At 45.5% G+C, this 15,896-nt stretch overlaps 6 protein-coding genes across 10 annotated transcripts in view; 3 read left to right on the top strand and 3 right to left on the bottom strand.

Moving 5' to 3' along the window:
* The first annotated feature begins 1,103 nt into the window (after positions 1-1,103).
* Positions 1,104-5,325, top strand: LOC120451526 (polycomb protein Scm). Its single transcript, XM_039635296.2, has 4 exons — positions 1,104-2,101; positions 2,158-3,075; positions 3,141-4,163; positions 4,225-5,325. The coding sequence occupies exons 1-4, from the start codon at positions 1,568-1,570 to the stop codon at positions 4,360-4,362; spliced, it is 2,613 nt and encodes an 870-aa protein (XP_039491230.1). The 5' UTR covers positions 1,104-1,567; the 3' UTR covers positions 4,363-5,325.
* A 201-nt stretch (positions 5,326-5,526) lies between these two features.
* On the bottom strand, positions 5,527-7,032 carry LOC120451527 (spermidine synthase). 2 transcript variants are annotated; one of them, XM_039635298.2, is made up of 3 exons: positions 6,838-6,977; positions 6,394-6,587; positions 5,527-6,317 (listed from the first exon to the last, which is right to left on the bottom strand). In XM_039635298.2, exon 3 carries the CDS (start codon positions 6,239-6,241, stop codon positions 5,588-5,590), a length of 654 nt encoding a protein of 217 aa, XP_039491232.1. In that variant the 5' UTR covers positions 6,242-6,317; positions 6,394-6,587; positions 6,838-6,977; the 3' UTR covers positions 5,527-5,587. The 2 variants fall into 2 exon arrangements, with proteins under 2 accessions (XP_039491232.1, XP_039491231.1); XM_039635297.2 differs by lacking the exon at positions 6,394-6,587 and having other exon boundaries at positions 6,838-7,032.
* Positions 7,033-7,840: 808 nt separating this feature from the next.
* Positions 7,841-9,758, top strand: LOC120452177 (calreticulin). The gene is made up of 4 exons (XM_039636285.1): positions 7,841-8,009; positions 8,134-8,238; positions 8,513-8,985; positions 9,080-9,758. The coding sequence occupies exons 1-4, from the start codon at positions 7,922-7,924 to the stop codon at positions 9,632-9,634; spliced, it is 1,221 nt and encodes a 406-aa protein (XP_039492219.1). The 5' UTR covers positions 7,841-7,921; the 3' UTR covers positions 9,635-9,758.
* Positions 9,759-9,974: 216 nt separating this feature from the next.
* Positions 9,975-11,394, bottom strand: LOC120452178 (zinc finger protein 664). Its single transcript, XM_039636286.1, has 2 exons — positions 10,786-11,394; positions 9,975-10,722 (listed from the first exon to the last, which is right to left on the bottom strand). Exons 1-2 carry the CDS (start codon positions 11,292-11,294, stop codon positions 10,083-10,085), a joined length of 1,149 nt encoding a protein of 382 aa, XP_039492220.1. The 5' UTR covers positions 11,295-11,394; the 3' UTR covers positions 9,975-10,082.
* A 326-nt stretch (positions 11,395-11,720) lies between these two features.
* Positions 11,721-13,682, top strand: LOC120451382 (gamma-interferon-inducible lysosomal thiol reductase). 2 transcript variants are annotated; one of them, XM_039635039.1, is made up of 4 exons: positions 11,721-11,870; positions 12,850-13,140; positions 13,245-13,382; positions 13,489-13,682. In XM_039635039.1, the coding sequence occupies exons 1-4, from the start codon at positions 11,736-11,738 to the stop codon at positions 13,597-13,599; spliced, it is 675 nt and encodes a 224-aa protein (XP_039490973.1). In that variant the 5' UTR covers positions 11,721-11,735; the 3' UTR covers positions 13,600-13,682. The 2 variants fall into 2 exon arrangements, with proteins under 2 accessions (XP_039490973.1, XP_039490974.1); XM_039635040.1 differs by lacking the exon at positions 11,721-11,870 and adding an exon at positions 12,237-12,483.
* Positions 13,683-13,776: 94 nt separating this feature from the next.
* The window catches only part of LOC120451380, a 35,182-nt gene continuing 33,062 nt past the window's right edge, over positions 13,777-15,896 (bottom strand). For all 3 annotated transcript variants that reach the window (XM_039635036.2, XM_039635038.2, XM_039635037.1), the window contains one exon: positions 13,777-15,713. In XM_039635036.2, the coding sequence (XP_039490970.1) occupies positions 14,253-15,713 (1,461 nt within the window). In that variant the 3' untranslated portion in view covers positions 13,777-14,252. The remainder of the gene's footprint in view (positions 15,714-15,896) is intronic.

Genomic DNA, 15,896 nt, shown 5'->3' with positions numbered 1-15,896 from the left:
TTTAAGCAAAACGAAGAAAAATCAAACAGCAGTAGAAGTTAGTCAAAAAGTTTGCCCAATATATATTTCGGCTAATCCCAGAAAAGTTTTCCTAACTTGTTTCATCTTTGAGCCACTTTCCACGATTCGGCATGCTGAATTTACTGCAGACAAACACACTCAATACTTGGACTTATTTGCAAGTGATTTGCTAGACTTCTTGACATATGAGAGCCACACTTCAGTAAATAAAATTAACGAAAAGCAACTGAATCATATTAATTTACTTTACCTTATAAACCCTTAGCCCAATTTAATTTAGTAGTGAGGTATTTCTATATTAGTATTGGTTACAGTAATCACTAAAGCGCTCCCTTTTGTTGTTCATAATTTTATTAAAACATCAAAACTTTCCCTTTTTCCACCATATTTCACTATCTAACCCGCTTTATTGCGAATTTCTCCCAGTTGAATGGAAAAGTTTACATACCAGAACGTTCCATAAATTGGTAGATATTAGTTTCGTTGACTAACCCCCTTTTTTTTTGTTGTTTTTCGATTGATGTATACCGAGCACCAAACATGCAAATTTACACGTTTTTAAAATTTTACCCATTTACGCCCACTTTATGCTGTGCAAATTTTATTAACGACTTTCGGGAAAATACTATGAACTAATATGGAAACTTATCAATAAATTTGATTTGATTTTAGCAAACTCAACGGATTAATAAAAGCTTATGAGTTAAGATTCTAAAACCAAAAGGGTTCACCCTTAAGTCGATTAAGTAAGTAACTATCTTACTGGAAGATTAATAAATATTAATATATTATAGGAGTAAAATTAATCGTTAAATTATTGTATTGCTGACCATTACTGAGAATTAAGCATTAAGTAATATGAAAATGAATTAAGCAAGCAAACTGCATATAAATATAACATGGATTTAAAAACCTCTCATTTAACGGAAGGGTTTTTCCCTTTTAACGTTATTTTAAAATATTCCTTTCCTTTCCTTGCTTCGATAACATTTTTCGATAGTCGCATTTCTTGAATATTTTTATCATTTCGTGACCAGTCACGGGTAAGCGACTATCGATAAGCACGAAGATCTGATGGTCACCACTAGAAAAACAAATATGGCGGAACCGTGCGTAAAAGTAAAAAAAGTGTAAAATTTCGCTATTTAACCGACTCCAACTCAGCTAATTTTGCGTTGAAACCGCATAATAAGATCCGCGACATCCGCTAAATTAAAAGGCCGACCTTTGGTGAACCAGAAACTAATTGTGCGGTGCGCGCTTGTTTTCGTTGAGTGATGCGATGCGATTTGACCACCAATTTGTTATTACGTGACCTCAAGAACGCCGCAACATTTCGCCAGGCCAAATCGAAAGAAATCAGAAATTAAGTGCAGTTAAACAAGACTTGCTATTGGTGGCAAGTGAGTCCAGGCAGCCGCAATGCGTTTTGACCGCCGGATCGGAACACACAAAATCGAAATCGCCTGAGATGCCAAGGGGCTTGCCGGCGGGAATCAGCAAGTGCGACTACTAGGACAGCACCACGGGAACCACGCGAGAAACCATGTCGGGCGGACGTGATAGCAGCACCAGCAGCGGAAGCAATTCTGCTGCGGGCGGAGCCAGTACGAATGCCACCACCTCCGCCTCCTCCACATCCACATCCGCCTCCCCTGGAAGCACAACATCGCCCGCGTCCACGCAACGGCAACGGGGTAGACCGGCCAAACGAGCCACATGCACCTGGTGCGGCGAGGGCAAGCTACCGTTGCAGTACGTCCTGCCCACGCAGACCGGCAAGAAGGAGTTCTGCTCGGAAACATGCATCGCCGAGTTCCGTAAGGCGTACAGCAAGGGGGCGTGTACCCAGTGCGACAACGTCATCCGGGATGGGGCGCCCAACAAGGAGTTCTGCTCGATCATGTGCATGAACAAGCATCAGAAGAAGAACTGCTCGACCAGGCACAGCGGCGGATCGGCAGCGGGCAAGGGTCTGGCGGAGAACGAGCGCAAATTGCTGGCCAGTGGAGCGCCCGCACCAACGGGGCCCTTTCAATACGAGAGCTTTCACGTCTTCGACTGGGATGCTTATCTAGAGGTAAGTTAAGCTGTGATAACCCTTTAAACCCAATCTCATACTTCTGTGCCTTTTAGGAAACGGGTAGCGAAGCTGCTCCTGCCAAATGTTTCAAACAGGCTCAGAATCCTCCCAACAATGATTTTAAAATCGGCATGAAGCTTGAGGCTTTGGATCCGCGCAACGTCACTTCCACCTGCATTGCCACCGTGGTTGGAGTGCTCGGCTCCAGACTGCGGCTACGCCTAGATGGAAGTGACTCACAGAATGACTTTTGGCGGCTGGTTGATTCCACTGAAATCCATGCCATTGGACACTGTGAAAAGAACGGTGGCATGCTGCAGCCGCCTCTGGGATTCCGCATGAACGCATCCAGTTGGCCCGGCTATCTGTGCAAGATCCTCAACAATGCCATGGTGGCGCCAGAGGAGATCTTCCAGCCGGAGCCTCTTTCGCCAGAGGAAAACCTGTTCAAGGTGGGCCAGAAACTCGAGGCTGTCGACAAGAAGAACCCGCAGCTCATTTGCTGTGCAACAGTAGATGCAATCAAAGATGACCAGATCCATGTAACATTTGATGGATGGCGGGGGGCATTCGACTACTGGTGCAATTACCGATCACGTGACATTTTTCCCGCCGGCTGGTGCGCTAGAAGTTGCCACCCCATGCAGCCGCCGGGCCATAAATCGCGCATGGACTCCAGCTCTAGCAAGCAGCGATGCCCTCGACCTCGCTACACCGTTGTAGCTGAATCAGAGGCTATGGTTCCCGCTTCCCCCGCCACAGCCCACTTCCATCCGAACTGCAAGGGCGGTCCGTTCATCAACAATTCCAAGCTGCCCTGCATGGTGACGGGGCCCACCTACCAAACGCTGGCCAAGCTCTGCCTGCAGGAGGTTCTAGCAGCCAGCACGGATACGCAACAGCTCTCAAAGTTGCTGTTTGCCCTGGAAGGAGATGTTCACATTGTGACGGCAGCGGGAAAAAACTTTACAGTGAGTTCATTATCAATTAAGTCAATTAAACAATCTCTTTAAAATGTACTCTTCACTTCTTAAAGGTGAAAATACCATCGCCAATGCGAATGAAGGATGACGAAAGCCTGGCCCAATTCATCGAAACACTGTGCACTACATGCCGGGCATGTGCGAATCTCATTTCCTTGGTCCACGAGACGGAGGAGTGCAAGAAGTGCGCGAATAGTCGGAAGCGTCAACTGACTCAGTCAGCCACACCGCCTTCCTCGCCAGTGCTCGCCGACAAGCGAAACCGTCAGTCCAACTCGGCAACGTCATCACCGTCTGAAAAGATTATCAAGCAGGAAGTGGGTGTCAAATCGCCAGTGGAGACCAAGTCGAAAACTCCGACGAACAACGGCAAGGAGCCTGCCAGCCAGCCAAACAACCACAGTCTCAACAATAACAACAACAGTGCCAGCAAGTCCAGCAACAAGGTGGTCATAAAATCCGAGCCCAACGGAGCGACCGCGCAGACTTCCTCCACAACGCAGGCTCTGCGGAAAGTACGCTTCCAACACCACGCAAACACGAATAGCTCGGCGACAAACGGGAACCAGGATACGAGCCAGACCACGCACGTTTCTACCAGCCATTGCAGCAGCTCGTCAACGTCGTCCAGCACGAGCCTTGCCGGAGGATCAGCGAACACCAGCACAATTGGCAAATACCTGGCGCCTCTGGTGGCGGAAGTTCATCCGGAGCAGGCCAATGTCAAACCCTCGAATAGCTACTACAAGAGTCCAACGACGCTCTCGTCAAGCGCCTCGTTGCCGACATCCGTGTCCACGCCGTTCACGGGCTGCCAGTCAGCCTCGTCCACTGCACTGGCTGCAGGTGGAGTTACAGCGGCAAAGGCGGCCACCGCGCCGGCTGGAGCAGCGGCGACTGCGGGAGCTTCTCCGAGCTACACCGCAATTACCTCACCCGTGAGCACACCAACGTCCGCTTCGGCAAACTCACATCTGCGGTCGCAGCCGATCGACTGGTCCATAGAAGAGGTGATCCAGTACATCGAGAGCAACGACAACTCCCTCGCAGTTCATGGTGATCTCTTCCGAAAACACGTAAGTAATAGCCACTACCTGTTTGAAGCGATTAACTTACCCTTTTATTTTTTGTTTATAGGAAATCGATGGTAAAGCTTTATTATTGCTAAATTCAGAGATGATGATGAAGTACATGGGCCTAAAGCTGGGACCAGCCTTAAAAATCTGCAATTTAGTCAATAAGGTCAATGGTCGTCGAAATAATCTGGCACTCTAAAGAAAAACACTAAGTTTCAGGCAGCGGACTCTGTTCGAGTTTGACTTATATAGAAATTGTTAACAAATTAGTACCTCCCTTTAACGTAAAGCAAAGCAAACATGAACGATATTCATAGATGTGTTATGTGTTGGCCATTCATGAAGAAAAAATCCATACCCTACTTTATTATATTGATAATATAAAAAACGCTATAACAAATGTAATCGCGAAGACATGGAATTCCGTATACAAAATCAGTCGCATAACAAATTATAGACAGTCAAGCTCCGGTTTTCAAAACCATTATTATTAATTTTTGTTCAACTGCTCGTGTTTCATTTTTGGAATACGCATTTACAAATGTAATCATTTAGACAAAATTATTTACTTTATAGGTTTATTCAAATTTACCCAGTTAAAGGAGTATACGTACACAAAATATTTAGTTTAACCATCTATTTCTAAAAATGTGAAATAGTATTCCATTATATACAAATTGATTCGACTTTTTCGAAAACTGGAGCTCGGCTACCAAAATCGCAATGCACATACATTATATTTATTACACATAAACACGCACATTAGACACCAAAATCTATCCGACAAAAAAAAAAATGATAATTAACTTTAGAATAGGCGAGAAGACAACAAATATAAAATGATTGTACATATTTTACATATAATTTTGTAATTATGTATCAATTGCGTTTCCTAACTATAACAATATTTAATTAGTCATTAAACAGGTTGATGATATAATTTCTATTAAGTTATTAAAAGTGAATATCAGTTTTTAGTTAAATCAACTGCAGTTAAGGTCATTTTTGAATATAAGAACCGCTTCCTTTCAAAGTTTTGCAATATATGCGATATATAAAGGTAACATTCGGTCGTGTAAAGTTTTGCAATAAGTCTCATTATGTTAACACAACCCAACAACTTACAAATACAAAAATTAAATAGAGCCAACTGTATATATCATTACGTAATAAACATATTACAATTTGTTCTATTTTCAACAGTAAAATATCTGAAAGAGTAGTCGCATTAGTAAGAATACTCAGGCAGTAAAAACTCCACTTGCGGATGTTGATAAATGCTCATGAGAAGTGAAAATGAATCACTTCAAGCGTCAGCATATTTTGAAAGTATCTTAGAATTTAAAGAACGAGGATAAGCAAGTTGTATTATTGTCATATTTATTTTTAACAAACGGATACACAAGAATCTTTAAGCAATTAGGTCATTCGTAAAAGTGCTTCTGCACCCATCGAGGCAAGGCAAAGGCGGCGGAATGAACCTCTGATGAGTAGTACCTAAGATCTAAGGCATCGATTTCGGACTTTCCTAGTTTGGGAGTAGCAAAATCCTGGTCCTTGTTCAGGGAACCCATGACGAAGCCAATGTGGCCGCAGGGATAGGACGGAACGGAGGTGACGGCATAGGCCACCTTAGCGAAGTGCTCCTTGCAGCCCGACATTGTCTTCTTTATGTAGTCCAGATCCAGCCAGAAGCTACCGCCCTGGGAGCACACGATTCCGTCATCCTTCAGGGCGTGTTTCATTAGCTCGTAGTAGCTTTCCTGGAACAGGCTCACTGCCGGACCAATTGGATCCGAGCTGTCGGTGATGATGACATCAAATTCGTTCTTATGCTTCTTCATGTAGTCGAATCCATCGCCAATGGTCAGCTTCAACTTCTCGTTGGCGAACCCACAGGCCATCGCCGGGAGGTATTGTTTGGACAGCTCGACGACACGGTCGTCGATTTCCACCTGATGCACTTCCTCGACCAGTGGATGCTTGACCACTTCGCGAGCAACGCCGCCATCGCCACCGCCCACGATCAGGACCTTCTTGGGATTCGGATGGGCGCAGAGGGGCAGGAAGGATATCATTTCCTGGTACGAGAACTCATCCCTGGCAGTGCACTGGATGATTCCGTCCAGAATCAGGCACCTTCCATAGGTTTCGCTGCAATAGAATTATCGAATTATTGATTTTTTCAGCGGCGGAAGTGTACCCAATGTTCGACTGGAGGAATTCAAACCTGAAATACGAGCTGACTTGCTATCAGTTTTCTTTCTTTCGTTTTTGGCCTTAGATGACTCCATCGATAAGGCTGTTGGTGCAGATCAAGAATAAACACACGAAAACCAAAGGGTCCGAAAATGCTGTCTGGGCAATTTGTATTTGTAAAGCCAGTGGAAAATTTTCGATTTCTACAATCTACGTTTTAGGGACCTTCAATGTAGGATACATATGGAGTTAGGCTATTGCAGTTTAAACCTTGAAATCTTAACAGCTTAAGCTGTTAACAATTTCAATTAAGTGTGTATTTCGTCTAATTAAACACTTTTGGTTAATTTTTTTTATCTCAATCTTGGCCAATTTACTTTGATTTAGATCTAGACTGAGAAATTTCAGATGTAAACAAATGGGAGCGTGTATGGGATTGTGTTTACAAGTATTTGTTTATCAATTATTATCTTACGTTTCAACGATCTGGATGTCCTGAAACTTGGACTTCTCCTTATGGATAACCTCCTTGACTTTCAGGGAGAAGGACTGACCAGGCCAGAGTTCGGCCTGCAGTTCGCTGAACCATCCGTTGTTAAGGGAATCCATTTGTTTAATGCCGCATTCGAATCGGCGTTTGATAAGATTGGCTCAACACGTGGGCTCCACACGAGCTTGCCGTATCTGCCACAAAGCTAGGTCTTAAAAAATACCTTGGAAAAGGTATTGCTTTAAATACCAAAGTGTTTTTATTGTAATAAATTTATTTTTAAATTTAACGATTTTGGGTTATAAGGTTTTTGTATCCATAAATTGTCAGAAATAACATCAATTGTTTTTTTTATGCACCCAAAATGTGAAAAGTTAGGACTTATAAATATGAAAGCTCCTAAACTAATCAAAATACAGGTGTAAAGTTTTAAAATTTCTATATATTCTTATATGTTTTAATGTTTATATTTCATGCCATAAATTTTAATTAGTATGGGTTTCTTCGGGTGAAAACTTTTTTGGTGACCAGTTATGCAAATGTGAGTAAATAATTTTAAAAAATCCGTTAAACCGTTAAAAAGCTTAGGAATGTTCTGGAAACTTTACTTGTATAGATATAATGGCTATTGTTAAGAAGCTAAAGGTATTGTAACTGACACTAATTTTATGTATTGCTCGCTTAACCTGCTGCAAACAATTAAATGTACGTCCGAATTAATTAATTTTATATATTTATAGTTTAATATTATTAACAAATGGTCACTTTAGTGTTTCTAATTCCAGCTCAAATAATCGATAGCGTCAGGGCAGCATGCGATTGCGTATCGGAATCAGCCCTGGCCGGTGGAAAGGAATACGTAGACATCCCTGATTGGCTTGATTTGGGCCAATGAAAACGTTCCAGCAAACCAATCGCAGTAACCATCTGTCCCGCTCCGACACGCACGATTCAGATGCAATAAATAAATAGCACTTTCTTGCCGGCATTTATCACTTAACTTTAACCGAGTTCGGACAGCCATCGGAGTTGGAAGAGTCAGTCCAAAAAGTGGTGCGGGATCGTTCACATGATGTGGTGCAAAACAGTGATAGTGTTGCTGGCGACAGTCGGCTTTATTAGTGCCGAGGTTTATCTGAAGGAGAATTTCGACAACGGTAAGTGGTTGAAAGTCATCGCGTTTTATGCCCGCCATGTGGTCCTCCGCTCTTCAATGAAAAACGAAAGGAGGCAGAGAAAAGAAAAAAAATACTAAAATCACACCCCCGCTTGTTCCCGCAGAAAACTGGGAGGATACGTGGATCTACAGCAAACATCCTGGCAAGGAGTTCGGAAAATTCGTCCTCACCCCCGGCACCTTCTACAACGATGCTGAGGCCGACAAAGGTAACGTATATGTGTCGATGTGTCGTCACTCCCTTTTCCAAATCTTTCTCTTCATTCGTTCTGCCATTTTTATTTTTCGTCGGCGTGTTATCTGCATTTGTATTTGTATGTGCCTGTGTGGAGAACATGGGCACGAAGCAGAAGAAGAAGAGGTTGAAGAAGAAGAAAAACCACTACGTGTACGTTTTCGAGTAGCTATAGTAACTGTATACACATTTTTTCTCGCCCCCCCTCCGCGCTGCGCGCATTCGTATTGATGTGGACACACATATAGGCATTCAGACCTCTCAGGATGCACGATTCTACGCGGCCAGCCGCAAGTTCGATGGCTTCTCCAACGAGGACAAGCCCCTCGTGGTGCAATTCTCCGTGAAGCACGAGCAGAACATCGACTGCGGCGGCGGCTATGTGAAGCTGTTCGACTGCTCCCTCGACCAGACCGACATGCACGGCGAGTCGCCGTACGAGATCATGTTCGGACCGGACATCTGTGGACCCGGCACCAAGAAGGTCCATGTGATCTTCAGCTACAAGGGCAAGAACCACCTAATCAGCAAAGACATCCGCTGCAAAGATGACGTGTACACCCACTTCTACACGCTGATTGTCCGTCCCGACAATACCTACGAGGTGCTCATCGACAACGAGAAGGTGGAGTCCGGCAACCTGGAGGACGACTGGGACTTCCTGGCCCCCAAGAAGATCAAGGATCCCTCTGCCACCAAGCCCGAGGACTGGGACGATAAGGTAAGGTCTATACCTCCCACCAAAATCAGACTTTAGACCCTTGAAAAACCGGTTTAGCTCATTGTTATTAAACAACATGTACACATCTATGTAGGCCACCATTCCCGATCCCGATGACAAGAAGCCCGAGGACTGGGACAAACCAGAGCACATTCCCGACCCAGATGCCACCAAGCCCGAGGATTGGGACGATGAGATGGACGGCGAGTGGGAGCCACCAATGATCGACAACCCAGAATTCAAGGGCGAGTGGCAGCCAAAGCAGCTGGACAACCCCAACTACAAGGGCGCCTGGGAGCATCCCGAGATCGCCAATCCCGAGTATGTGCCCGACGACAAGCTGTATCTGCGCAAGGAGATCTGCACCCTGGGCTTCGATCTCTGGCAGGTCAAGTCCGGCACCATCTTCGACAATGTCCTGATCACGGACGACGTGGAGCTGGCCGCCAAGGCTGCTGCCGAAGTCAAGAACACCCAGGCGGGCGAGAAGAAGGTGAAGGAGGCCCAGGATGAGGTGCAGCGCAAGAAGGACGAGGAGGAGGCGAAAAAGGCTTCCGACAAGGACGATGAGGACGAGGATGATGACGATGAGGAGAAGGATGATGAATCTAAGCAAGACAAAGATCAAAGCGAACACGACGAATTGTAAGGACGTTTAGGGAAAATTACGTCGAGAAATATTCGGTATTTTTTGTGTGTTGGTAGCTGCTTTGATGTTCTAAGCAAACGGAAACCACAATTACAATTTGTAAGACTTATAATTTATAAACATACAACTTGTTGTTTTATTTCCTTTGCACTTTGTGGCGTTTCAAGGGTTGAATAGCTTGTTTGTTTATGATAATGGGGGTGCCACGTGAACAAAATCACGGCGAGTTGGCAACGCTACAATCGTGTCTATATCGAATTTCGAACGAAAGCGGTGCTGCCACTCAAAATGTAATTCAAAAAATAAATTAAAAACGCCCTAATTCAATTTAGTCCAGGTATTAGCTATAGAAAGATGCACATAAATTATTTTAATGGGATGTAAATATAACCCAATCCTAACCTATGTATTCGATTAAACCGACGTTTTTGGCTATGTATTAAAGGTATCACTTCAACTGCGGTTCTTGGTCTCCATCCCGATGCTTGCCAAGAAAGTGCCGCTTCAGATGGTGTTTCTCCCGAAAGTCCTGCTGGCAGATGGCACACTTGTAGGGCCGTTCATCCGAGTGGCGTCGCCGGTGCTTTGCCAGGTTATTGTTGTCCGAAAAAGTCTTAGGGCAGTGGGGGCATTGGTAGGGCTTCTCGCCCGTGTGTATGCGGATGTGGACCTTAAGGGCCTGCTTGGAACGGAAGTTAGACGAGCAGAAGGGACAGGCGTGCGGTCGCTCGCCCATGTGGGCGTGGATGTGCACCTTGAGAGCCGACTTGTTGAAAAATCCCGTCTGGCAGTATGAGCATTTGTGGGGTCCGTTTCCCTGTTTGGAATCCGCGTGGATCAACAGGTGCGCCTTGAGGTTTTGTTCGCGTGTAAAGGCCTCCTGACAGTGGGGGCATTGAAAGGGCGGATTTTCCTGCATATCCTCGCATTTGTGGCTGTCAAGGCTATGGGTACTTGAGAAGACTTTCAAGCATACAGGGCACTCAACAGTGGAATCGCTGTTGCGATAGCATAGGTGCTTATCCAGGTCGGCCTTGAACAGAAAACGCTCTCCGCAGCTTTGGCATACGTGGGAATTGCTGTGAACTCTGCGGGATAAGATAAACAATGGCAATCATACAATTGATATAGTTATAATTGGTTGTACCTACTTCATGTGGTCCAGGAGGTTTCTTTCGTGCTTAAACTCTTTGACGCATAGCTCGCACTTTATAGACTTATTCTTTCTACTTCTCAGCTGCCTGCCAGCTCTACTGGTCAGCCTGGACTTGGTCGTTTTGGAAGCTGTTTGATCTGACTGTTCAATTTCTTCCTCCTTTGCTTCCAGATTGTCGTTGTATAGGTTTTCATTGACTAGAAATTCCTCGTCGTTGGGCTCCTCCTTGATGACCTGCCCATCTATTATCGCCAAATAGAACTTCCTATAGGTCTCCTCACATCGTCGCTTGAATCCATAAGCAGTTCGTGCATCGTGGACACAGGCGATGCAGATTTTTTTGGGCATGGCATCGTCGGGATCCAACTGGACGTCGGCACATGTCCTTACCATCTCAGCGAGATTGGCTTCCACGGCTCCTTTAAAATGTTCCTCCTCCTGCTCGTCGAAAATGCCCACCAAGGTTTTTGAGTGGCCGCCACAAATTCGACACAGGTTCTCCATGGTTTGATCGCTGTTTAAGTACAGGTCATATTTTTAGTAAACAATAAGCTAGCTTAAATCTTTGTATGCTTCTTTCTTTGTTTTTGACTTAATAGCGATGGACATTTTTGGCGTGACAGGTATTGACCATATAATCGGATCACGGTTTTTTAAATGAAGAGTTAGTACAATTAAGTTACTTCTTCTTAAAAAAATAAGGAATAACAAATAGTAATTCATGTATAGCTGATAGATCAGTTTAACTGCGACACGGTTTTTAAAAGTACAAGATATCGATAATTGTAGCCATAACCGTCTATCGATTGCATTTAAATAGCGGGCGCTTTTTCATTTAGACTGAAAAAAGCAAATAATTGCATTTTTAACGGTTGCGTGAAATTGGACTGGCAATGTAGTTAGATATGGAAAATGTAGTTACTAGTTGTTATCTTTATTGGGAACATGAACAGACTGAGTGTGAATATAATACTATCCTTTATGCTGTCTCTTCTGATATGGCAGACCCTCGCATATTACTCGATACTTGAAAAACTATGTCAAGAAATTAAGGAACAGCTTAAGTTGAATATGAAAGCGGTAAGATTTATACACTTGTCTCCTTAAATTCTATATAAATAAAAACCAGCTTTATGCATAACTCTTGCAAAAGTAAATAAATACGTACAACCTTTAAGGGTTGAGGAATAATACAAAGTTTATTAGCCTTCATAGTACTATTGATGATTAAACCTAACTCCTTCGTAATATTTGCAGTTAGCCCAAAGTGTTAACTATAGTATACGCGAGTACATGAAATGTCTGCTTAGTTAAGCTTTTTCAATCGAAATAAGCTGAGTTCAGAAACCGGCTTACCCGCGAGAACGTCGAAGAGAGGTGGCAAAACAGCTCTGCCCCTTCCCAGTTCGCTGCTGGCCGAAATTAAGCACCGAATGTGACAAAACGGCGCTCAGTTGCTCAACTAAAATCGAGTCCGACGGTCGCATACACTTGGGCTTGGCATTCGCTGCGGACACAGAAGCCTTCATTGCCGCACTCCGTCGAAGGTCGATCGATTTGCGCACCCCAAGCTCAAATTACCAGTCACAAGATGACGAAGTTGGCCACTGCCGCTAGCCTGCTGCTCCTCATCCTCTCCTTCGGATGGGCTGAGCCCGAGGAGAAGCCCCGGGAGAAGCGCCAGTCGAACAAGGTCTGATTCCATTTCACCGCCTTTTGCTTCTTTGTTTACATTGGCTTTTACGTGAACAAATGTTTCTACCACTTATCTGATACCAAACATTCTATAAAGCTGCGTTCTGCCTCCACACTTACTATTCAAGTTGGCCTTAAACTAGTCAGTCATAGGAATAGTTTAAAAGACCAGGAAAATTTAAAAGCCACAGACCCAAACTCTACTTTCATTATGTAAATTCCTCTGGATCTAGATTCTAGAATTATTCAGTAGCCCAAAATGAATATTTAGCTGTATAATGCGAAGCATAATTAATAGTACAGGTGAAAGGTATCATAGGGATTTAGCTATATTATTTAATAATTTAAATGCTTTTTCTTTTAGCTGCACATCACCCTGCTTTACGAGTCGTTGTGCCCGGACAGCAGGAACTTCATGCACCAGCTAGGACCCGTTTACGAGGAGTTTGAGGACTACATCGATATTCTCCTAGTGCCCTTTGGCAAATCCCAGTCGGAGCGCAATGGAGCCATCTTCCACTGCCAGCACGGACCGGCTGAGTGCAAGGGCAATCGCCTCCAGAGTTGCGTCATCAACAGCACCGGAAACCAGGCGGCACAGGTGAAATTCGTGGTGTGCCAGATGCTGGCACCGGATTACTCCCGCATTGATCAGGTAATCTACCTTCCGCGTACTCGTTGTGCAGTGTTTGCCCAACTGATTAGCGCCTATTGTGCCCATTATGCCCATTATATGTACCTATATCATTCCACACGCAGTGTTCCAATGAGGCGGGCCTGCTCACCGATGTGGTCCACTGCCTGTCCAGCGAGACGGGCACCAAATTGCAGCTGCAGGCGGAGCTGGTGACCAAACAGTATAGTCCGAGCTTCATTCCCACCATCGTTTACAATGGCGTAAGTAGCCGCGATCAATCGTCGCCGTAATCGAATGCACTCAACTGGTTTTCTTATTCACATTCACATTCATCTTCGTATTCGTATTCGTTTCCACATGCAACAGGTCTTCGATCAGCAGCTGCAGGACCATTCGCTGCGCGATTTCCGCGCCACGGTTTGCTATATGTTGCGTCAACAAAACTTGCTGCCCAGCGGCAGCACAATCTGCCAGTAGATCTGCTCAATCTGATATGTTCAATGTAACTGCCTCAAGTTTGGAATGAAATTAAAATTCATAAACTGGTTTCTTTAACCGCACAAGAATGCCTGTCCTCTGGGGGTATCAATATATCAATGCTATCAATATATTCACAAGTGAATCAATAAGGTCACAGAGAACAAACATTACATAATTGGTTTAGGTTCTTTCTATTTTGGGGCTATAGCTCGTTCTAAATGTAACACAAACCGAAATTTGTTATCGTAATTTAACCAATTTTGTTCACACTTTCCCCTGTGCAGCACACACCGTTCAGATAATAATTTATATTGATACATAAGATACAGTTCATCAATTACAATTGTGTAAATGTATATAGTACATGCAGTGCGTAGGGCGACTAATTTATTTACAAAGGCATACAATATAAATTCATTATTTTTGGATCAAGGGGCACAGATTTAGATGATGGGATGGGAAATGGGGGAATATCGTTAGGTTTTCCTCTCGATGAACCAACAACAAATGACTTAACGGCTAGGTGCTAATGGCTAACCTACAACTAGGATTTCAATTTCTTGCACTTTGTGTGTTTGCTGTGGGTCGCTGACGGGTGTGCAGAAATAACAATTTGTAGACGGGTTTCCGTTGTGATTAAAGCATTTCGCTCAGACGGCGGTGCCCGATGCCTTGCCAGCGGATGAGCCCGCTGAAGCGCCGGTGGTGGCCACCGCGTTGAGACTGAGCGAACGACGTGGAGCCGGCTTTGGTGGTATCTGCGGCTTGACGGTCGCAATCTTGGCCAGCGTCACGCTGGCCTCGCTGATGAGTGGCTGCTGACCCGGTCGCTCCTTCTCCTGGAACTCCACGTAGCCGCTCTCGTCGCTGTCGCTGTTGTCGTCATCCGGATGGTCGCTCCTCTCCTGTTTGTCGCTGTCGGAATTGCTGCGCTTCAAGGTGATGCTGCTCGAGCTGCTGTAATTGGTGGCATCGCCGCTGTTTTTGCGCAGCTGCTGCTCCAGTCTTTGGTAGATCATCATCTGCTCCAGCACTTGCGCCTGCTCCAGCTCCAAGTCCGGCGACTGCTCTAGCTGGCCGGGATCGCTATCCCGCTTGCCGTTGTACTCCTCGTGGTTGGCATTTGTGACTGTGCTGGCCGTCTCGCAGCCGCTGGATATGGATCCCTCGTCGCTGTCCGGACTGGCCAGACCCTGTTGGGCGGATCCACCGCCCGCTGCCGCCGAAGTGCTGGCCGTCGTCGAGCTGGACGCATTGGAGGAGATCGATGACTGCGTCTGGTGGCGGTACTTGAGACTCCCCTGATCGGCCCGCATCTTTCGCATCGAACTGCGGTGCAGCATGGTCAGCATGGCCGCATGCCGGAAGTAATGGTCGTCCGTATCGTCCAGAAAGTCTTCCTCGCCGTCGCTGCAAACTCCACTGCGTCGCGGCGCGCTCACATCGTGATCCTCGGCATTGTAGTCCGCCTCCGGATCAGCGCTGGGATCGCTGTTAATGGTGGGTAGGAGGCTAAGCGGTTCGCCCTCCTCCTCCTTGAGTTCGCTCAGGCTCATCATGCTCTGGCTGCTGTTCTTGTGGAGCTGCATGTCGAAGTACGGCAACAACTCATTGCTCAAAGTCGTATCGAACTTCAGCAGCTTCTCAAAGTCATCCGAATCAGAGCCATCATTGGCGGGACTGCTCGCCGCCGCCATCTGCTTGGTATCCTCCTCCGGCAACTCCTTCGCCATGTGCGAACTGCAGCAGGGCGAGGAGGCCTGAATCTTGCCCGTTCGCCGAATGGAGTGCCCGCGACGACAACGACGTCGGCCCAGCGTCATGGCCGGATAGAGGGAATCCTTCTGACAGCACGGCATCATCTCCGGCTCATTGGTGTCCTCGATCTCATCTCCCTCCTCCTCGCCAATGGCCTCCTCGATGGCCATCAATTTGGGCGCCGACTTGGAGCGTTCCAGCGGCGGTCTGTAGTTGTTGCCGCCCACACTCAGCATGATCTTGCGGCGCGGCAAGCTCGGATTGTCGTAGACGGCGTTGGCCAAACTCAGGCGAGCGTTTTGCTTAAGAATTTTCTCACGCTTAAATTCGCGCAAAGCGCTCTCCAGGTTTTCCTGCAAAATAAAATGTACATTAGAATATATCCAAAATGAGTAAAATAATAATCTCTGCAGGAACAGATGCATGCTTATTTATGTTGACACAACTGGAAGTTCCCAGACTTGGAATTCTAAAGCATTTTGTTTGACTTTTCATACATAGAAAAAGTTCACATTGATAAACAAAACGTTCATCAA

This window comes from Drosophila santomea, chromosome 3R, assembly GCF_016746245.2.
Source record: "Drosophila santomea strain STO CAGO 1482 chromosome 3R, Prin_Dsan_1.1, whole genome shotgun sequence".
NCBI classification, from domain to species: domain Eukaryota; kingdom Metazoa; phylum Arthropoda; class Insecta; order Diptera; family Drosophilidae; genus Drosophila; species Drosophila santomea.
Note: the sequence above shows the minus strand (reverse complement) of the source record. Positions and strands in the feature narration are given on the sequence as shown.